The sequence below is a fragment of the Magallana gigas genome, chromosome 3, assembly GCF_963853765.1.
Source record: "Magallana gigas chromosome 3, xbMagGiga1.1, whole genome shotgun sequence".
NCBI lineage: Eukaryota > Metazoa > Mollusca > Bivalvia > Ostreida > Ostreidae > Magallana > Magallana gigas.
The window spans coordinates 51,969,324-51,993,595 of NC_088855.1; the positions used below are offsets into that span (position 1 = coordinate 51,969,324).

Genomic DNA, 24,272 nt, shown 5'->3' on the forward strand with positions numbered 1-24,272 from the left:
TCTTATGTTGAAACCTCCCCCCCTTTCAACAACAACCCCCCCCCCCAAAAAAAAAAACAACAACAAACAAACAAACCCAGAACACCTTTGCTTGAACGGGTTATTAATTTTTCCATTTATTAAAATTGTTTAAATTTCCATTCCTGTTGAATAATTCTAGTTGTGTTGATAGAAGTTAATCCGTTTACAGAAAAAAAAATCTGCCAGCGCTTACCCTTGAGCACATCTTGTTTTTGACATCTTTCTAAGAATAAGCTCTATTGTCAGAAATCACATCATCATACGTCTTTATTTTTTAAATACATGTATTGTTTTCACACACTCTAAAAACAATAGTCTTGAAAGATAAGCGGAAAAGATTTAATCGTTTGTCCTAATTTTTTATCAAGGAAATGTGCAACAATCTATACAATATATAAATGCAAAAACAAACCATTTTATACGGCAAAGCATATTTAACCCCATAAAAAGGAAAATAAGTACATGAAAATATTGACCAAAAATCAAAAACATTTGAAAATAGCATTCTACTCTAATTTATCATTTATAATCTACTGTCTTCCCAAATGTTTATTTAAAATCAAAACTGGTGTTATGAATAGTTTCAATTATTAAACATGACCTTCCATTCCAATATACTTCAAATAAAATATACATTTCTTTAAAATCATTGAAAATTGATAAATTAATAATAAACTGTCCGGCACTCCAATGCCGGGTTCGTGAATTTACACATTCGGTTTCTGTAACATACATTGTTGGTGGAAAACATAAAAACGGTCCGAAGATTACATTTCACACTGCGACATATGTGTATGAGTGAATCATATAGCATTTTACTATTTATCTAATGCTACGTATTGCCAAAAAAAAAAACCACCATTCGTCTTTTACATTTTTTTTTTCATTTAAAGAAATGGCACAATCAAATAAAGTTGTTCAGATAGAAAAAAAAGAGTAATTAAACTCGTCATACTCAATTGTATGTTTAACAACAAATTAAAGTAGCTCTGACGGAATCCCTTAAAACAAATCGTTTTAAAACAAAGGCGTGTTGCAACGGTAAAATATAAATATGTAATTAAATGAGACTAAGGGGACGTGATGCATGTCTTCTCTCTTATTTCATTTCGTGTAAACAAGTGCACACCTGTGCTGACCCCAACAAAAGACTGCTGAATTGCACACGGAATCAAATCTGCGTCATTCATAACAAAAATCATTTCCGCCAAATAGGATACAAAATTTAATTGCTTCGTTCTGAGCTTTTTGAAATTCTGTTTTGTCTCTCCTAAATCGAATATAGTAACGTCATTTATCAAATAAAATCATGAAGTTAAAAAATTCTGATGATTTTTCGTGTTTGTAGATTAAAGTAGTAATTGTTAAACATAAAAAAGTGGCCACTTAAAAGCATCGCGATTAAATCGTTTTTTTTTATGGATTCTCCTAGCCCTTTGAATTGGATATTTTATATCCTATAATATACCTGTAATTTACACCCTGTAAATATCACTTTAAACTCATTCTACCGTGTGCACCCAGGGCATGTATTTAGAAGAACCTGCGTAATACCATCTTCACAACGTCAAGGTTTTGTGATTACGGAACTCCACACAAACCTTGACGTTGTGAAGATGGCGTAATACATGTACATTAAGGACATGTGAACCTGACATGAAACTAATTGAATAATTGAAAAAATTGTTTAAACAGACTCTAATCGATTTGTTTTTGTCAAAAAAGACATTTTAAGCATATGTTCGTGAGTTCGTTTCCATGGCAACGACCTTCAAACTTACCGATGTTCAAAAAATTAGAACGAGAAAAAAAAACTTAAATGCAAATTAAAAATGTCATAAAAGACATATTTACAATAAACTAGAAAAATTTTCTCACCAAAATATTAAAAAGGTTAATAAAATACTCTATTTATCTGAAAATGGATTATAAGAATTCCTTTTATTTAATCCTCTATTTTAGTCTGAATTTCCTCTGACCACTAAAAAAGTGACACTTTTTGACGTGACCAGAGCTAGAAAAATTGCAAAAAATACTATTTCCTATAATTACACTATTATGTTTTTAATGTAATTTTGAAGAAATGATAAATAGCAAAAAATAAGTAATCAATAATTGGCATGTTGGTGAATTAAAAAAAAAGATAATAACGTCTGAATTTCCTCTGACCTCTATTGAAATAAACGCTACATTTCAAACCTTACATGCTGTTAAAAAAAGACGTATAATTCAGTTTTAAATGGCAATTTCTTTCAACTAGTTATACTGTGAACCTGCATAAGTTCTTGTATAACAAAATTAATGGAGTTGTGTTGTAAATACTACAACTAATTGAATTTAAAAAACTGAAAATCCGAATTTCCTCTGATCTGACTTTTACAAAAAATCACTCTGCGCGCTTCATCAAAGTCAACACTGCATAAATGGTTGTATTTCTAAAAACCAATCATATAGAGAGAAAATGATTCTTTAATTTAACAATTTTTTCACTTCCTAAAGAGTTTATTTTAATGGTAATGAACAGAATGTCATAGTTGTGCATCTGATATAATCAAGAAACTCTAGTCTCTGTACACAAAAAAGAAAAACATGCATGAAAACTTTAATACACACAATCTTTATTAACGAGGCCGAGTACAGAACGAGTACGCACGCTTTCGCGCAGCGTTTCATTTGTATTGTGACGTCATCTTTTTGCTTGTTTGACGCCATGGCGTGATAGTTTTATCTGCAGATATTCAGCGAAATTTGTTGAAAATGGCTCGTTTAATGCGTAAAATTAATGTTATATTGTGGAATAAACATAACTGTCTCGAAGTATAAGCTATATTTGGGCTCGGGTCGAAAAAGTGAAGAGAGTTCAGCAGGCCAAACCCTCTGTCACGTTTTCTTAACCCGCCTAAATATAGCTTAATTCATATATTTCAAGACAGTAACCATGTATTTTATATTAATGACCCTTAATATGTGATGTTATATATTTTTTTATTACTTAAATATGTCTGAAGGCTTTAATAATACTATAAAGATCACCTTTTCCGCCTTTGTCAAATAAAAAATAGCCATTATCTGACAAATCTGGGAAATTGGGCATACAAAAATCAACTTCGAAAAGACCCCTGGAACAAACCAGGAGGTAAAAGGTTTTTTTTATATGACCATTTGATGCCTTTTAGCAATAACTTTAATATGTAGAACAGAAAAAGAAATCCCTAGGGCAGAAGTTTAAAAAAATGTGCAAAATTGATACATTTCAAGCGAAATCCCATAGGGTCCTATGTTAAAGATTAACAAACTTTGAGATGACCCCCTAAACAAACGGTGTGGTAAATGTCTTATTTTTTAATCTTAAAATAATAATTATATCAGTAGAAATTCAGGTAAAAAAATTCATTAAAAAATCTAGGGCAGAACTAATTAGACCCGGCCTCGTTAAGCCTTTGTTGAAAGATTTAAAATACAATCAAACCAAATAAATCACAGGTTTCATAAAAATCATATACTGATTGTAATTAATTTGAATTAAAAGTTTGTCTGATTTGCAAGGTATTGCATTAAAATGGGTGTCGGAAAATAGGAGAATCTTTCAAATGATTACAGGTATAAAATGAAATTTGATACTTAATCATGATAATTCTTTAAATCATATTATCTGATTGGACTAAACAACACTGCAGATTCTGAAATGATTTATGATTTGTCCTTATGTATATACATGATTTATGCAATCCTATAATTCCTTTGAACTTTGAACCCTTCCTTGGTCCCCATATTGGTCTTGATGCTATTTATTATCAAAACCGATTTGGTTTGACTTTTCCTATAGCGTCACGATCATTTCTGTCAGCTACGTCATGCATAAATTATACACGCCGCCGGTGTGAAAACTTTATGATTGGTTAACTCCTATTTTTAGGCCGATTTATCAGTATACGCTTATGCAATGCCAGAGCTGAAGGATTTCTCAGAACAGTTTATTTCCCCCCAATATTATTCATTCAAAATCGACTATCCCGTATGTTTAAATTCTGTGCTAAACTCTCTCTCTCTCTCTCTCTCTCTCTCTCTCTCTCTCTCTCTCTCTCTCTCTCTCTCTCTCTCTCTGTGTGTAAACGGGCGTTAAACCATAGCCTCAAGCCACGGTCCAGAGTACGGCGTTATAAAAAATATAATATTTAAAAGTTGCATGTGCTAAGCGTTCATTTCATGTAAATACCGTAAATGTATAATGCACATGTATTACCTACTAACTTGCCAGTAAAAGTGATAGGTATGAATTCCTCGATTTCTACACCTTTCGATCGGCAATCGACAGTCAATAAAAGTATTGAACGATGGTGTGAAAGAACGAGACGGAAGTGGAGAGTGCAAGGAGGTTTGTACATGTGCGTCTTCATTAGGCAAGTGTCCGATTCGTTTCTCCTCTGTTGCCCTATCACTTTCGGTGTAAATATATATACTAAAATATCCACAAACCATTTACTGCAGATTTCTTTATTTTACCTGTCTCTGAACCCCCGATCACCCGCTCCATACATGAACACTGGTTTGTTTACATACATAAAAAATACAGTTCTTGATCCGCTTTCCGAGTACGGTTAAAGGTTGTTTAATAGGAGAAAGTTTTGGGCGGGTAAAGCTACAATTATTAACAGTAGTTAACTAAATGAAGAATTATTTAAATGGATAATTATTTGCACAAAATGTGGTATGGTATGATGTAAATAATTTTAAAAAATAGTGTTATTTTTATACGCGGCAAATTGCCGTAAAGTTTTTTTGTACATGTAAGTATTGTATGCACTGTAGCTTTATATTTTCTAACCCAAAATTTATACACAGAGCTACAGCTATATATGTTATGTACCGTTTGTATTGTTTTATCACAAGTGTACACTTTCGAAAAATAGCCCAATTTCGACAGTCACGAGTACCCATGTGAATTTTTCATTCTCTGATATGTTGTTGTTCTGTCCGTGCATAATTTAGTCTTAGTTAACCAGCAGCCAATCAGCGGTAAGCTGTATCCACCAATAAAAAAACTGTGGTTAAGGTGCGGGTATTGTTTATGTATGACGTAGCTGAAAAAGTTGAACGCGACGCGATCGGAAAAGTCAAACCAAATCGGTTTTAGTAATATAATGTATGATTTAGACTTTATCAGAATGATTATGCAGGGTAATATATTACAATTGTTCAGCCTCAATTTGAACTAAAATATAGAAAATGTGGAAGGCCACACCAATTTAATTTCTCTTTCATCGGATCCTGCATGCTCGTGTTTAAATAAAACTTTACAAATCATATCATTATGGACCGCCTAAAAATTTCGGCTACAAAAAATAATAATCTTATTTTTTTATCGCTAGCCCGCTTGTACCCTTTTCCACTTAATGTCCGACAAGCAAGAAATTATATTGGTGTGGCCTAACTAGGATATGTATATTTTTTTTTCATGCAAAAATGATAAAAATATAGATAAGGATAAGTTATAACAAAAATATTCTTATTCACAAAAATCATTTCAAAAAATATTTAAAATAAAAAATTTACTCAACAATACATTCATAACTCATTCAAAAACTCTGTAATTTAAGAGGACTGATATTTTCTGTGAGGCTTGTTGTATATAATTGTCATAATGATGATAAAACAGACTTCAGACAGATAAATGGATGGACAGACAGACACTAATAGACAGAAATGATGATTTGATATACTATGCAATCATCAAATTAAACATAATTATAAACATAAGACATATATTTTAAAAACCAGTTTCTCCACATGAACAGTATATAACCATTACAAACTTCATTACTGCACTTGGTCAGCATAAACACCTTTTGATATCTATCAATTGTATTTCTTATAGCATATGCATTATCATAATATATATTCTTTTAAAATACTAATTCTTAATTGTATGCATTATATGTCCAAATATTCATGACTTTTGGAGTTTAAGAAATGGTTTTCAAATCCAAGTAAATGTAATAAATCATAAATGGTAGATTATCACTGGTTTGGTCCAGTTTCATATTTCAGGATATGTTGTGCTGCTTATTAATTGTCTTCATATATTATATCATAAATGTTGAAATAAATATTGTCATCCTTAAATTACCAAATAAATGATCCAGGGCATCAATCGGGAAAGGCTTTATCAGGATGAACATAACAGAGAAAATAATCTGATTATCAGCTCTTCTCTTCATCACTCTTGGTTTCAGTTCTTTACATTAGTCTTATATTTTTCCGCATTGTGTCTTGTATTAGGAATGACCTCGTTAACACATACCAGTGATGTTCTCATCTCTTGGAGGTTTGAAAAGTCTGTATTAAAAAAAACCCTGATATTACTGGTACTATAACTTATAACATATAAGAAAGACTTATATGAAAGGATGATTTTAAGAAGCTACATGTAGAAAAATAAAATTCATATAGGCACATCATGAAAGTGTATGCAACATAGACAGACAGAACCTTATATAAATGGATTCTTCTATATAAAAATTTGATATCAGATGAAACTTGTCAACATTTTATTCTAATCTTGAAAATTTAAATTGATGTTACTTAACTTGACAATTTCATATCTTATATACTTGTGTGTATTTACAAATCTTGCGTTTTAATGATTTGAAAAAAATGGGGAAAAAATAACAATTTGTAACAATAATGAACCCAGCACATGAAAACCAAATATGATGTGAGCAATTATATCAATCGATAAACCATGACATACTAATTTTTCTTTCAACTGTACTTTGATTTTTACAGTTAAATAAAGTTGAATATCAGTCAGCTGTTCAAATGTTTTCACAGTACAGAGAATCAACATTATCAATTAATGATAGTGAATAAAAGATTAATTCTTCATGTTATGAACTATACTGGCGTGCGACCAGTTCTCGCCGAGTACCATTTCTCGCCAGTACATTGTGACGTCATTTTATCAACACATAAACTTAAAGACGAAATATGACGTCACAATGTACTGGCGAGAAATGGTACTCGGCGAGAACTGGTAGCACGCCAGTATGTGCTAAAAAAATCATCAATACAAACATATAACCAATTCCTTACAAATATACTGTTCAAGCTAATGTGCATGAAAGTGTTACACTAAAAAGATTTTGAAAGTAAATGTTGGTAAATAAGCTTGTCATATGCTAGAGTAAACTCAGGGCCCTCTATGCGGTTAACCTTACCATTTATCATCATGGTTAATTTCATTTAAGAAAATTCGAACTAAAATTGTGATTATTTTAATTACAAACACGTATGAATTAACAATGAATAATTTTTATGTTTGAACAAATTAGGATTATTGTGTAGCTATTCTGCATATAGGCTAGGCGATATTGTTCTCACGTGGATAATATACGAGCATAATAATCTGTAATGTGATCATAATACAATAGACCAATCCACACTTTACAAAAGGTATGTCCCTTGTCCGCCATCTTTGGGGAAACACCCATATATTTCTCACAGTAGCCTTTGTAGTTTAGAGGGTTGTAACTTCGTCAAATGACATTAGAAATCTGTTTCCGCTGTGAATTTTATTGCGCAAAGTTGGGGCAACCCACACATCGAAGGAATGAATTAAATTCCAAGAGATTTCTTCACAGGACGTCCAAATATTTGGTTGCATAAAGAAGGGAAAAGTTGTTTTTTCCCTTTTGACCTTTGGGTTGACCCCGCAAAGGGGAACAACTTTTGCAAAGTGTGGATTGGACTATAGCACATGTCATAATAAGACACCTACCATGCTTACTGCTTGCAAATGGCAGGTTTAGATCACAGGGAACTGGTGTATGGTCTCGTCCTTTTTTTCCATTCCCTTTTTATGACACCCGACATCAGTTTGTGCTCGCAATATTCGTCATACACTAATAATATTCATCAGTTTTTGTCATTCCGACTTAAGAAATGAAGATAATAATTTTTCTATTGATCGACGTATCAAAGAAAAAATTGACCGAAAAACTTCATCAATGCGCGTCATTTAATAAAACATTTTCAAATAAAAAAATGTGAAGTGTCATTGATCAAAAATATAAATATTACTAAAACCGATTTGGTTTGACTTTTCCGGTCGCGTCGCGTTCAACTTTTTCAGCTACGTCATACATAAACAATACCCGCACCTTAACCACAGTTTTTTTATTGGTGGATTCAGCTTACCGCTGATTGGCTGCTGGTTAACTAAGACTAAATTATGCACGGACAGAACAACAACATATCAGAGAATGAAAAATTCACATGGGTACTCGTGACTGTCGAAATTGGGCTATTTTTCGAAAGTGTACACTTGTGATAAAACAATACATACGGTACATAACATATATAGCTGTAGCTCTGTGTTTATATTTTGGGTTAGAAAATATAAAGCTACAGTGCATTCAATACTTACATGTACAAAAAAACTTTACGGCAATTTGCCGCGTATAAAAATAACACTATTTTTTAAAAATATTTACATCATACCATACCACATTTTGTGCAAATAATCCATTTAAATAATTCTTCATTTAGTTTACTACTGTTAATAATTGTAGCTTTACCCGCCCCAAACTTTCTCCTATTAAACAACCTTTAACCGTACTCGGAAAGCGGATCAAGAACTGTATTTTTTATGTATGTAAACAAACCAGTGTTCATGTATGGAGCGGGTGATCGGGGGTTCAGAGACAGGTAAAATAAAGAAATCTGCAGTAAATGGTTTGTGGATATTTTACTATATATATTTACACCGAAAGTGATAGGGCAACAGAAGAGAAACGAATCGGACACTTGCCTAATGAAGACGCACATGTACAAACCTCCTTGCACTCTCCACTTCCGTCTCGTTCTTTCACACCATCGTTCAATACTTTTATTGACTGTCGATTGCAGATTGAAAGGTGTAGAACTCGAGGAATTCATACCTATCACTTTGACTGGCAAGTTAGTAGGTAATACATGTGCATTATACATTTACGGTATTTACATGAAATGAACGCTTAGCACATGCAACTTTTAAATATTATATTTTTTATAACGCCGTACTCTGGACCGTAGCTTGAGGCTATGGTTTAACGCCCGTTTGCACACAGAGAGAGAGAGAGAGAGAGAGAGAGAGAGAGAGAGAGAGAGAGAGAGAGAGAGAGAGAGTTTAGCACAGAATTTAAACATACGGGATAGTCGATTTTGAATGAATAATATTGGGGGGAAATAAACTGTTCTGAGAAATCCTTCAGCTCTGGCATTGCATAAGTGTATACTGATAACTCGGCCTAAAAATAGGAGTTAACCAATCATATAGTTTTCACACCGGCGGCGTGTATAATTTATGCATGACGTAGCTGACAGAAATGATCGTGACGCTATAAGAAAAGTCAAACCAAATCGGTTTTGATAATAATGTAAATGAAGCGGCGCGTATGAATACAAAACAACAACAGCAACAATATTCAAAATGGATGCGCCTTCAGCTGATGCAGAGCTATTGAGCTGAATGAAAGGATTAAACACAAATAGTGAGTTAAAATCTGAACTGGCTGAATTGAAAACGAAAGGAAAATACATGCGATAGCTTGTGATATTATTCACTGTGCAGAAAAACTCGTAATAAAACTAGTTTTCATGTGAGATCGCTGGAGCTGGAATATGCAACTGGACATAACCATCAAAGGAAAGGCGATCGTGGATGAAAATAACTGATATGTCGACAGAGAATAGTATGTATAAGCGACTTTTGTAAATGTTGCGGTAACTAGATAGCCAGTGATGTACTTGAATGGTATATCAGCCGCTTGGAATGCGCAGAAGGAGTTGATGCATCACTCATAGCTTTTCTTTACGACGCTTATTCTGATGACCGATCATGCATGTACGTGTGTAAATTTAAAAATTATCGTTACCAAACTTGAACAGCAGTGTTTACCGTGAAAGTTTATAGGCCTATATGTTCGTTATAATATTCCTGGAAAAGGAACAGCCAGCCTCGCCGCGCTGTAAATGTTGATTGATCTCAAGCAGACGAAATCGTGAGAAGACGCTTAATTTTCTATTTCGTGATCAAATAATCAAATAATGTGTTTTGTTTATTTTTGAAGGTTAAACTTTCAATTTTTTATATTCACAAGGTTGCATTTTGTTTGCTGACAATAAAACAGACACAACTTTACATTTTCTTGGCAGTGTTTATCTTGGAAATTCCCGTTCTATAAATAGTGTTAGATCAGAACAGTTGAGAAAAGTAGATCCGGCAAAAATTTTATTGATGCAGGTATCAAAGAAATTTTTCGACCAATCAGAAGCGCCGATATCTCATCAAATGAATAAATATTAAATGATTTGTTGTTTACATCGAGATTTGGGAAATTACCGGAAATCGGCGCAAGTGTGTCGTAAACTTTAAGTTTGTAAATGATTAAAAAAGTAAAACCTTTTGATGTAAATGTTGATATAAATGATATTTTATGCAAATTCATAAACTTACACATTTTATATCACTGTTTTAAATCTTAAATTAAGCAAATAAACCGTCGATGTGGAAATACGACAGCTCATCGCCAGACGACAGTTCGCGTTGCGCAATGAACTTGTTTTTGTCAGGTTTACATATCCTTAATTTTGTAGTCACGACTTCTTCACGCATTTTTCGTTGATATTGTGCAACTGATCAAAGAATATAATGACGTTATTTCCCAGATAAGTTTTACATGAAATAAGTGCATTCACGGGTCAAGATGGGACGTCACCCCCCCCCCCTCCCCCTTCCTTTTATTACAGGAAGGTTTGTAATTAATTAAAGAGCTAGAGCCACGAAGCATCAAATGTGCCTTAAAATTTTCACAAAACTCAAGTTTGAAACAATACAAATTGTAATTACTTATAATGTAGGGCACAATATTCTGCTTCTATGCATATGAATTTTTTTCACTTCGGTCCCACCGTTTAGCACATGCGCATCATCAAACATACTATGATCGTTAAAAATAGCTGAAAATTGTAGGTTTTACTGCAGTATTCCCCAAATTTGAATGTGGCCACACTTGAGTACCTCTTTGAAACTTTTAAAACTGAGAGATATTGAATAAATGCTTCCGCCTGCAAAATTTCGTAGAGGTACTCAAGTGTGGCCAATGTGTATTTTACAAATTTTGAAAATTTTAATAACAGAAAATAACACTGACCACTCTATTTTAGAGTAATTATTTGCTTCCTTGTTATTGAAATAGCAGAATTTAATTAATAATGATAAAGAATTATTTGTGATTATTTACAAAATCATCATTTTATTATATATTTGAGGAAGAAATGCATATAATCTGAACTTTAACATGTTTTATCTAGTAATTTTATACTGTGTATTCATGCTTACATCGTGCATCATCAATGACGTCATAGTTTGACGTTTGCGACGTCAGTTGAATCTGTACATGGAATCTTGAGTTCTTTCAGTATTTTGCCAATAGAATTGACCAGTAAAGTATGCATTTTTAAAAAGCATTATTTCTATGTACCACGGTATTATTCAATTGCAGTAGAATATGAGATACATGAACATTGCTATAAACAGAAAAAAAATTAATTGGCAAAGTTAACATTGTACGTACGTAAGTAAATATATATTCCTATACCTTTACATATATAGAATAAGCGATAGCATGTATACGTAGCTAGTTGTGGGTTTTTTGTCAAACGGTGAAATGCATTAAACGAAAGGAAAGATGCAAGAGATTTTTTTCACACAAGTACGTGTTCCTGAATACCGCGGGAGAAAGACAGTCGACATCACATGAAAACATGTACATATATGATAAACTTAATTTATTCCGTCAAAAAACTTGATTATTTAATTCGTAAGTACAGCTGTAATTGAATATTAAGCCAACGTCCCTTGCATAAAAAAATTTTGCAAATGCATACGTCTTTTCTTTATCAGCCACCTGTTGATCAGTGTTGATTTGTCGCGTGGTCAATGTATTTCCGGTGAACCGTTACATGCAGTTACACTCCTTTCTTAAAAGATCGATTGTGTCCGATTCGATGAAGACGGCTTTTGGTATACACAGCTTAGAATACATTATCAGCATGTGCTCTATATAGAAGTCTAATCCTAATTGCGATGTCTTTGTTGATAATTTGTCCAATAAAATAAAAAATCACCCTAAATGTGTGTACATCGGTGACTTACTTTTGCCTATAAAATTCTCGATTGAAATCATCTTTGATTATTTTATGCGTATTAAATCTAATCAAAGTTTTTCTTGTATGGAATATAGAAAAAAATCAGATTGCCGGGCCCTTTCTTTAAAAAAAAAAAACAGCGATGAGTACAGAGATATTTAAAACAGTATTTGTTTCCATTCAACCCCCCCTTCCCTACCCTCTGAAAAAATCGATGTTCATGCATATTTAAACATTTTAGATATGAAAACATTGACAGTAGAAATTCTTTATTCTTTATTGACCAAATGAGCCATGTGGCTCATAGGCATATATATAATACACACAAATTAGCTGGGGAATGGCGGAGGATTCTACATAGTATATATATCATATGGGTTAGCAGTGTACAACATTATTAATGAATATATAATATATATGTAAATATACGCAAGACAGATGCCATCATAAGGGATTAACATATTAAATTCTTTCTCAGATTTGAAGCTTTCAATAAATATTGACAAAGTTTCTGAATAGATTTGAAGTTATCATAACTAAATAACTGTTGATTGTTTAGTTATAAACGTATCCCCATATATATAATAGTATTATTATAATATATTATTATATTGTATAGTTGATTACGGCTGAATATTCGTATTTGGTTCTTTCTTGATTCATGTTTCTTTCTTAATTCACAACCAAGGTAGGGACATTTCAATAACGTAAATAAAATCTAATTAATAATAAGAAAAGCTATTTTCCTTTTATTTATTTTGCCTTTCATTTATTTTTAAACGCAGAGAAACTATCAAAACTCATTACACGCTATAAAGCATTATATTGATTATCGTGCAAAGATGAAAAGGTCACATTGATTTTAAGGAGGTTCAACTCTGCTATAGTCGGTTTCACTCGATCTGCAAATAACAAAGATTCTCATTTATTGGTTAATAATTTCGGAGAAAATCTATTTTTAAATAACAGTGACAATATATCAGATCGTGAAGAAAAGTGCAAGAATAACTTAAATTAAAAAAAAAACTTTATAATAAATTTTTAGAGTTAAATTCGGATAAGACGAATTCCCATTCACTTTTTAATTTACTTCGATTTGTCCGTAATTCTTAATATATCTATGATTTCATATATACGTTTAACAAATTCATAATGATAAGTAAAGCAAGAAACATATCAGAGTTACTGAATAATTGAAAAAAACCCTGCTTTTGAGAACTACCCGTTAGAACTTCAAAATGTAATTATAGAACTTATGATATCATATGATCTCACCTTTAAAATTCTTAACTTTGAAACAGTTCGTAATGAAGGTGTAAATTTTGTTATTTTTCAAATTTGAATTTCTCAAAATCAGTTCGCTATGTTCGTTCGTTATATTAGGATATGTCATAAACGTAGAATAGTTGTAAAGAATTTTAGCCGGCCCGAGACCCTAAAATCGGGATAAATTCATTAATTAAATATGTCTCTCTTCGTTATAAACGAGTTTAAAGGAGTACCTCTAAAGAATCTGAGCCAGAACTATATATATATATATATATAAAATAATTATTGTTACTCAAAGTCAATAGTTTTGTACTTATCACTTTTTGAGTGGTTAAATTTGCAAAATCAGTAGTGAAATTTATTACATAAGTCATATCAAAGTTATAAAATATGTCTTATGTTTTTTAAAACAATTTTCATTGAAATATAGACTCTCAACATCAAAATTTATTTTAACGTCAAATATATCTTACGCAAAATCGCTCGTTGTATAGTACAATTCTTATCTGCTTACATCGCGTTTCTCTCTGGTCAGTTTGTCTCCACACATCGAGAGCCCGTTGCAAAGTGCCCGGCGAATCCTGCTCATTCCGTCACAGCTCACCAGACCCGTCCCACAGAAGGAGTCGGCCACCACCCTAGTCAGCGTAGTCATACACAGAACGAGGAGAATGACGACGACAGTGTTCCTCATCTGTGGAGGATATCAGTATCACTTCTTGAAGCAAATCTCCAGAAAGAATAAATACGTACTGTATACAGGGTTATTTTAGCATTGTGTAATGTTTGCCAGTTTACATTTGCAAACAGTTTCGCCCCGTCTTGAATTCGCCCAGAGACAGTTGTGTTTTAAGAGAGATAATATGAGGAATTGGAGGTCGCCCAGTCTGACAACGAAAACGGGGGAAAATATATCCCTGTTTACAGTAAATACCCCTCCCCCTCCAAAAACAAATACAACAAATGAAATAAAAAAATATATCAGAGCTGCTCATGTTACGTGAAAAAAGCTTAATGAACAAAATAATTTTCTAATGGGGGTAACAATAGATTCGCTCAAAGATATTTACTCAAATATGATCCTTTGATATGAAACAGAAATTGAAGGAATTAAAAGGTATTTATCTTTAAAATGTGAACAGTTAAGTAAAGTTGTTGGCGGAACATAGTAATTTTGTTGTCATAATTATTATAGTACATTTAATAAGGAGATTAGTTTATAATTCGATGAACATTGTACATGCATATACAATGTACATGTACTTACATGCATTTACATGTAAGAGGATACAATTTTCTGTATGGGGCTTTACTAGTTATCAAACTACCCCGGTGATAAAAATCGGACTTCTCCAATATGAATTAACTTGTAAATGTATTCTAGTATCCTACGGGTTAATATATCAGACAAGTGAGGATATAAACATGCTTCAAAATGAGAAAACAAAGTGTTTTGTTTTATGAACATTCTCGTATATTTAAAACAATCTACATGCCTTACTGGTACACAGTGAAATGCGAACTTGATAAAGAAACAGATCAGAAATCGCGGAGTTTTTAGTTTAAGTAGACAACATGACAATAGTCCTCGACCGTGCTTACCCCAGCTGTTACATTCGGGGTCCTTATGTTGTTCTAAATCAATCGAAAATAGATATAGGATATGTAGTATCAGTGTGAACCTAATCAGAAAGGGTGACACATCTTTTGTTATTTCACAACAATCTTTTTTTTTATCTATTGTAGTGAAATCTTAAAGGGGCTTTTTTGGAATAAACATTGGAATGGGGAAAATTTTATTTTCTTATGACTGTTCTGAAATTAATGTCCTCCCTGTTTGCTTCCAACGTATGAATTTCCTTCCATTTAGTAAGAGTTGCCTTTTTCCATCTCTTTTAATTACCCACCACAGTTCTCTTATATTTGGTCTTTTATTTTACACAAGGTTTGCTAGCTTTGACTGTACAGAAGTACTCTACTAGTATATTGCATCGTGTGATACCCCCCCCCCCCCTTCCCTCTGATTGACGCACCCAGCTGTTGCCATTGATCGTCCACCACAAGACTTGGTCGATTCTATTCAATTCACGCCTATAATAACCCCTGTACCTAATTTATTTTTACCTGTGCTATATTCAAATACGTCACCTTTTTTCAGGTAGTTACTGTAATTGAGGTAGCAATAAATTTGTTCTCTCTTGTCACAATGAGGGATGGGTGGTCGTAGTTAGTTTTAGACTAGAAAAATAATATCATTGATACGAAGCCCTTTGTAAGGATATAGAAAAATATTCAAATTTTAAAGCTAACATACAATTTGGATTTCTTTCTTTACTACATGTCCAAAATAGGTTAAGGCCAAAAATATCATATCAAAAATGTTGAGGCCGATATGATGGGTAGTTTGTTGATCATCAAAATGGCCATCATGCCACTTTAAGTTTGCTTAATGTTCTCCCATACCACATTATGTGGTAGAAACTTACAGACCATTAGTAAGAAAAAATAAGATGTATAGAATCATGCAATTTAGTCTGGAATTAGTTTAATGGAGAACATACTATTACTAATGCACTATTTAAAACAAGAGGCCAATTGGCCTTAACGGTCACCTGAGTAGCATATAACCCATACACAAACTTGTCGCGGAGTCTCATATATGCATTTAATTAGTTTTCATTCTGGAGTAAAAAAATTATAAATCTGTAATGACGACCACCTCCCTGCCTGAAATCTTTCAAAAAGAACTATGAAACCTATAATTTTGGTGAAAAACTTAAAGATATGGTCTACAAAATCATGAATTCAGTTTTCCTTTCAGGTGTGTGGGAGTAAAGAAGATATTTTTTAAACATTATATGCATTAACACATATACATCCATTTTGGCCATGTCCTAGAGTCAAAACCCATAATCCAGGGGACATAAAATTTGAAATTTTAGTACAGGACTTACTGGTAAACATAATTATGAAGTCAATTTTATATACAGATGTGTGAGAATAGAGAAGAAGATTTTAAAACATTATATGCATTAACACTATATTGCCCCCCCCCCCCCCCATGTCCTGAACCCCTGACCCAGGGGCCATGAATTTCACAATTTTAATAGAAGAGTTAGTGGACATCATTACCATGTATTCAGTTTTTTGCCCACATGTGTGGGAGTAAAGAAGAAGATTTTCTACGATTTAATACATTTTAACTATATGGCCATATTGGCCCCACCCTAGAGCCTGAACCCCTGACACAGGGGTAATGAATTTCACAATTTTGGTAGAGGGCTTCATAGACATTATAATCATGCATTTAGTTTTTAACAAATATACATGAAAGTAGAGAAGAAGATTTTCTAAGATTCAATACATTTTTACGATATTTCACAATTTTGGTAGAATATTTCATGGACATCATAACCATGCAACCAGTTTTTCCCTCACATGTGTGGGAGTAGAGAAGAAGATTTTTGAAAAATTGGCTTTTTTTGCATATTTAGCCCCACCTGTGGTGCCCCGGGGGTGGTAGAGCCATGAATTTCACAATTTAGATTCCTCTTACCATAGAGATACCTCACATCAAAAATGGTAACAATTGGACTTGTAGTTTTTAAGAAGAAGTTAAAAATGTAAAATTGTTAACGCACGACGCACGACGACGGACGACAACGGATAGCAATAGGTCACCTGAGTTTACTCAGGTGACCTCAAAAAGAAATCTACATACATACAACATTAGTATTTAAAGATAGAGCAATATTACAAATTTGTTCACATTTGGTCTATGAAAATACAAATATAGTTTTTTTTCTTATTCTTTAACAATGCAATCAATAATTACTTACATCATTTCTTTTGTTTCTAAAGTACTGGTATGAAATATAAAGGAAATTTGAAAAATTAATGATGATCAATTGCATTTATTTTGTGCTAGTTTCACAGAACAAATACAACGTGTAAGTTACTTCTTGCTATCACCTTATCTGCGCAATTCATCCCGCCGGAACTAGTTCACGTCTTCGAAAAAAAAATTCTCATTTTGTTTGTCTTGCGAAGAACATGAGTGGTTAAGTTCATGAATGATAATATGTTTATAAACAAACACGAGATGTCATTATTGTCATTGTTACTTTCTTTAATTTGCTACCGTGAGAGTGCGTTATAACATACTAGTGCTTTGAATTGTCTGAATCATTGTCCAAGAGAAATTAGCAGCTGTCTCACCGGAAGTGTAGCCGCTACAGTAAGCTGTGTCCAAATGCAGTCGATCATTCAATGAAAATACCAAAATCTCAAAAACGGGATGGTTGTCAATTCCTATTTTCGATAGACCGGTGAACCCCTTCAGTTGGAAGCAAGGATGCTCGTCTGGTCGCACGATACGGTCCACACTGTTGAGGTTTGTAATGCACAGTACGTGCGGGGATTTCCCGACCCCTTCCCCAACTGTATCGATTTCATACTCGACTTCTTCCCTCATGATTCTGAGAGGCTTTGAAGAATCCAATGCGCTGGTCATGTCAGCGGAGCATTTTTTTGCAATTCTCCAAAACAACGTTTGTGAATCTAAATTTTCCTGTAGAGGAACTTTGACGAGGAAATACAAATGCATGGCTGCAGTGCCTGGGAAAATGGGAAAGTCCTTCATAGGTTCTGTCGTATAACGACGCATATCCACCATAACATCAACTGGAATATCGAGGATTTTAACAGTAGGTTGGAGTGATTTTTTCAGTCGTTTGGCGAATGCAATAGACGCAGCGGCCATGATGGCTCCAGAGACCAAAATATGTTGTTGCTTGCAGTTTGAGAGAAATTGAAATGATTTCGTTCTGTCCATATTCAATCGCAACGCCTCGGTCCGTTCTGGCTTCGATCTAAGAAACCCGATTTCAGAGAAGAAGCATCGCTCGTAGGCGGTTAAAGCATCCATAGATTGTTTAATATCACTGCGTGTTGGTACAAATATGGACCTTTCTCTCCATGATACAGGTTGTAAAAAGTGTTCAATTGGAGGCAGGATTTCTCTTTGTTCGAGATCTTTTGAACTATTGAATTCCTCATTCAGTTGAATGTTTTGTAAAATCTCTAAAAAATCTCTCAACAGGCATACTAAGTACATTCCATCTATTAAACTATGATGAAAAGACAATGCAAATGAAAAATTGTGCAAAAAACGATCTTTGTTACTTATCTGGCAACCAGAGCAAACATCGCCATTTTCTTGAATTATACTCCTTGTTTTTTGTATGATGATTCTCCACAAGGGGCCATCAGCTAAAAACTTCTTGTTGAGTGCCTCTTTCAGGAGATCTTCTGTCGACAAATACGACACACTGCAGTCAACACTACGGGAATTCCTCTCGACGAAATGAAAGCGATGTTCCGTGTCTTCGTCGATGAACATGCGCAACATTGGATGCTGCATTTGAAGACGTTCCATTGCTTCACGAACTTGGGACAGAGTAACACATTGAACACAGTCAAGATGGACCACCTGGGCACACATATCGATGCCTTTCTTGTGATACGTGTGATACATGGTCTCCAGTCTACCCAGGGTACGAACTGGAGCACGTTTAGCTCTACCCCCGCTCATTTCTCTGCCGTCTATCATTTCATTTGTGACAACCAACTTCTTGACATTCATTTAAATAAAGCTCCCAGGCATTATAGCATTATCATGACGGTCCCTATCTACCCCCGCGTTACATAAGATTAAAACATATACCAAAGCAAGTAAACAATGTGTTAACGCTGTGGGTTAAATATTGTTGTTTATTGGTTACGGTACTAAACCATCGATGTACATCACTGTTTATCTATCCATTTCCTTGATCTGCTAGCTTACTCAGTTGTATTTACGGGAGTGGTCTCAATGTATCTTTGTTTAGTGGAAAAGAAAATCGTATCACAGTGACGTTGCCTTTCTTTTTTTTAAATTGCGAATTATAACTTTCCAACAAATCTCCTAATCTTATGTTGAAAAAACCCCCCAAACAAACACCCCCTTCCCCCCAAAAATACCCCTCCCCCACCAAAAAACAAAACAAAAAAAAACCCCAAAATACCTTTGCTTGGACGGGTTATTTCCTTGTTTTTTAATTGTTTAAATTTCCACTCGTGTTGAATAATTCTAGCTGTGTTAATAAAAGTTAATTCATTTTCAGAAAAAAAAACTGCTGACACTTGAGCACACCTTGTTTTTGACATCTTTCTAAGAATACGCTCTAATTGTCAAAAATCATCACATCATCATACGTCGTTTTTAAATATTGTTTTCACACACTCTACAAGCAATAGTTTTGAAAGATAAACAGAAAAGATTTAATCGTTTGTCCTAATTTTTTATCAAGGAAATGTGTAACAATCTATACAATATGTAAATGCAAAAAAAATTTTTATAAGGCAAAGCATATTTAACCCCATTGAAATGAAAATAGATCTTGACCAAAAATCAAAAACATTTGAAAATAGCATTCTACTCTAATTGATCATTATAATCCACTGTCTTCCCAAATGTTTATGTAAAGGAGAAAATCCGAAAACTGTCCATTCTGTGAGAGAAAGAACTTTTCGAGGCCTGAAGGGCCGAGAACAGTTTTTTCTCTCACAGAATGGACAGTTTGAGGATTTTATCCTACTTAAAACATTTTTTCTATTGTTAACTTAATAAACTGTCTCAGGTGTTGGCATGAATGATTGCTAAGATTACGTAACACTCTTGATTGTCCATTTAAAAACAACAACAAAAGGGGTGAAAATAATTGTGTATTGTTGAACTTAATGGACAGTGCCAGGTAAGTTTATATTTAAATGATACTTAAGGTGATTTCTGACTACTCTCTGGGTTAAACTCAATGACACAGTTTGATTTAAGACTGGATTTGTTCACAGATGTATCTGAAGAAGAATTATTAGAGGCTAGTGAGTGAAATAATTCATGGAAAAGAGGGAAAGGGGGAATTCAAGTGATGGCCAGTATGGCCAGTGTGGAAAAAAAAGATGAAAATGTGCGATCCCTTTGATTCCAATCGCAGTGCACCTAGTGAAATAAATATTGCCTCTGGAAATATGTCTTTCTCATTCAAATTCTGATATGTTTCTGGAGTCCCATTTACAGAACCATTCACTGAAATGGTCAACATATTTTCTGCATGTATGCCTTTCTCCATAGATGATAAATTCATATTGTTGTAAAATAATATTTTAAATACTAATGTTGGTATTTATGTTTATATTTGAATTAAGTAAATTTTCCTAACTGTTGAAGACCATGGTTGGGTATTGGTTTCAACATTTAAAACATGTACATTAAGTTACCTGTAGCTGTACATTAAGTTGGAGAATCTGTTGATTAAGTTAAGAATCGACAGTTTTTTCCACTTAATGTACAGCTACAGGCAACTTAATGTACAGGTTTTAAAAATCCAAATATATTACGCTATATAATGTACCAAAAACATAAAGGATTACATAACAAAAATGTTTTAATTAAAATTAAAACTGGTGTTATGAATACTTTCAATTAATAAACATTACTTTCCATTCCAAAATGCTTTTAAAAAAATATACCTTTCTTTATAATCATTGAAAATTAATAATGAACTGTCCGGCTCTGCAATGCCGGGTTCATGAATTTACACATTCGGTTTCTCTAACATACATTGTCGGGGAAAAAAATAAAAACGGTCCAAAGATTACATTTCACACTGCGACATATGTACATGTACATGTATATGCATGAATCATATAGCATTTTACTATTTGTCTAATGCTACGTATTTCCAAAAAATGAGACAATCAAATAAAGTTGTTCAGATAGGAAAAAAAAGTGTAATTAAACTCGTCATACTCAAGTGTATGTTTAACAACAAAGTAGCTCTGACGGAATCCCTTAAAACAAATCGTTTTAAAACAAAGGTGTGTTGCAACGGTAAAATATAAATATGTAATTAAATGAGACTAAGGGGACATGATGCATGTCTTCTCAGAACTTATTTCATTTCGTGTAAACAAGTGCGCACCTGTGCTGATCCCAACAAAAAACTGCTGAATTGCACACGGTATCAAATCTGCGTCATTTATAACAAAAATCATTTCCGCCAAATAGGATACAAAATTTAATTGTTTCGTTCTGAGCTTTTTAAAATTCTGTTTTGCCTCTCCTGAATCGAATATAATAATGTCATCTATCAAAGAAAATCATAAAGAAAAAAAATTCTGATGATTTTTTCGTGTTTGTAGATTAAAATCGTAATTGTTAAACATAAAAAGTGGCCACTTAAAAGCATCGCGATTAAATCGGTTTTTTTAATGGATTCTCCTAGCCCTTTGAATTGGATATTTTATATCCTAAAATATAATATACCTGTAATATACACCCTATAAATATCACTTTAAACTCATTCTACCGTGTGCACACAGGGCATGTATTTAGGTGAACCTGCGTAATACATTAATTTTGTAGTCACGACTTCTTCACGCATTTTTCGTTGATATTGTGCAACTGATCAAAGAATATAATGACGTTATTTCCCAAATAAGTTTAAACATTTTACACGAAATAAGTGCATTCGCGGGTCAAGATGGGACGTCACCCCCTCCCCCTTTCTTTTATTACAGGAAGGCTTTGTAAATAATTAAATTTACATCGTAAAGTAATCACATTTACGCTTTGGAAACCCTTATCACCATAAGGCCATTGCAAGTTTTTTCTTTGTTTAGCGTCCACCCAAAACTCAAAAACCTATCTTTCTATCAGGTAAAAAAAACACAAACCTTAGAAAAAAAACCACAACTTTAAAATTTCAACAAAATACAATTTGTTATATATTTTGAAGTATTTTCTTCATTTTGTAACAAAAGTAACAAATACCTACTATATGATTTCCATTTTGAATGTTGTTATATTTGATTTCTGATCTGGATCCTGATCCTGAGCCCGACATAAGAAAGCAATCTAATTTTATGAACAACAATCGTGTGTATTTTTTAAGTTTTACATCTCAAAACCAATCCGTCCGCGGACGCTAAACATAGAAAAACTTGGAATGGCCTAAACCTCCAACGAAAATGAGTTTTCAGACTGATGCTACTAATGTATCAAATATAAAGATTTCTCAATAAGTATTCAAATTTTTGAAATTATTTACATTTGTCCCCTACCCCTATTTAAATGAAACATTTTTAAAGTTACAGCTATACAGCTGTCTGGTCCATATAAGGGAGCTTGTTTTTTGTTGTTTTACTTTTGTAATACGCCGCTGTCGCATCTCTTTAAACAGCGAAAATTAAGAAGATGGAGTTTTGGGGAGTCATAGTCAGAAAATAAAGAAGTTAAGCATCTAGCACCGCGAAAAAACAAATCTAAACTACGTTGTGACAGCCCTGATAACTCGGCGCCTGGTGAGATGTCGTAGTCCTCAATCACAGATTCCCACCAGGGCTACGTTCAAGATGGTAGCAGCTATCCACGGGCACCTGATGCTGTACATTTTTATCATATTGAAAAATATTACCATCTACATAATATTGCACAAGGTGTATTATTACTAGTAAAGAATATATAGCGCCAGGTGTCTGTGCAGCTAGCCTAGCTGCTAGGTCGAAGATACTAGTATCTAGGTACAATGTATAAAATTACTGAACGGACCGCTATTTAAGCCGCTGGACCTCTGATTTTATGTTGTAAGTACATGTATTCAATTTAGACTTCACATATCAACATCATTTGTTAATTTCAATCGGAAATACTAGTACATGTATACATATTTTCAATTCATAATAACTTATGGGATGAACAAAATTCACAAAATTATATAAAATTCATGTTTGTAGTAACTGATGTAGCCATCTTTACTTTGATGCTTAGCATAAAAAAAGTTAGGCTACGGATATCTACGTAGCAGCTGGGCTAGCTTACCGTTCAACAGCCTAGCTGCTACGCAACCTATTGCAGCAGCTACGATCTTGAACGCATCCCAGGCATTGCGGTATGATACAAAGATGTTACAGGCAAACTGCCGTAATGTAGTCGAACACGTTCGTCAATGACTTTGCACAAAGGCATGCAGTACGATTCCGGCGGGTATCTAAGATGGTCCATAGCTCAACGACAAAATTACACAGAACAATTTCATGAATATTATTAGGAATGACCCATAGATGTTTAGGTGGTTCCGTGCGCAGAGGATGTTGAATTGAGCAAAGTCAAGGTCGGCAATCATTCGGTCGCTCCTAGAGATGTACTAGATAACGGAGGACTCCAATGATGTTTTCCACTGAGTGTTGTTGAGGAGGAATCCCTTTCTTATCCAAACTGTTTAGGTACGGAAAAGTCATTGAGAAATGGAACATCGAACCGGTACCCCATCCATCATTTTAAAAAATGAGGTGTGGCAAAGTTAATCTCTCTCCCATGTTTTTGTAACGTTTTTGTGTTCGATACGAGAATCGGCTGTTCTTCCTGGGCAAATTAAAAAGTGAAGGTTTTGAAATATGTGCAATAATTATCCCTGCTCTTTGAATGAGTTCCGGGGCTGCAGCATACTAACCAGTTATCAAGCCAATCTCTCTCTCTCTCTCTCTCTCTCTCTATATATATACAGTTTTTTGTATATATAAACTGTAACACACAATCTCGAAAGCCTATTTCAGGCATGTAAGAGTATATATGTTAACCTTACAAACCTGTTTCTGTCCTGGCTTTTCCGTGTTGATTTATCAGCCGTCAAACACAGGCGCTCCGAACATCCCGATTTTCTCATATTATATACCCTTTTTTTAAGTATCACGTG

The 24,272-nt window shown here is 33.7% G+C and overlaps 1 protein-coding gene and 1 long non-coding RNA gene across 3 annotated transcripts; both read right to left on the reverse strand.

The window, feature by feature from the left end:
- Positions 1–6,284: 6,284 nt before the first annotated feature.
- On the reverse strand, positions 6,285–9,426 carry LOC136274086 (uncharacterized). The gene is made up of 2 exons (XR_010712378.1): positions 7,799–9,426; positions 6,285–6,357 (listed from the first exon to the last, which is right to left on the reverse strand). It is a non-coding gene; the product is annotated as an uncharacterized lncRNA (long non-coding RNA).
- A 3,523-nt stretch (positions 9,427–12,949) lies between these two features.
- On the reverse strand, positions 12,950–19,239 carry LOC136274087 (uncharacterized). Of its 2 annotated transcripts, none has more exons than XM_066080274.1 (3): positions 17,698–19,239; positions 13,953–14,173; positions 12,950–13,112 (listed from the first exon to the last, which is right to left on the reverse strand). In XM_066080274.1, exons 1-2 carry the CDS (start codon positions 19,121–19,123, stop codon positions 14,118–14,120), a joined length of 1,482 nt encoding a protein of 493 aa, XP_065936346.1. In that variant the 5' UTR covers positions 19,124–19,239; the 3' UTR covers positions 12,950–13,112; positions 13,953–14,117. The 2 variants fall into 2 exon arrangements, with proteins under 2 accessions (XP_065936346.1, XP_065936345.1); XM_066080273.1 differs by having other exon boundaries at positions 13,994–14,173; positions 17,698–19,238.
- Between the last annotated feature and the right edge of the window lie 5,033 nt (positions 19,240–24,272).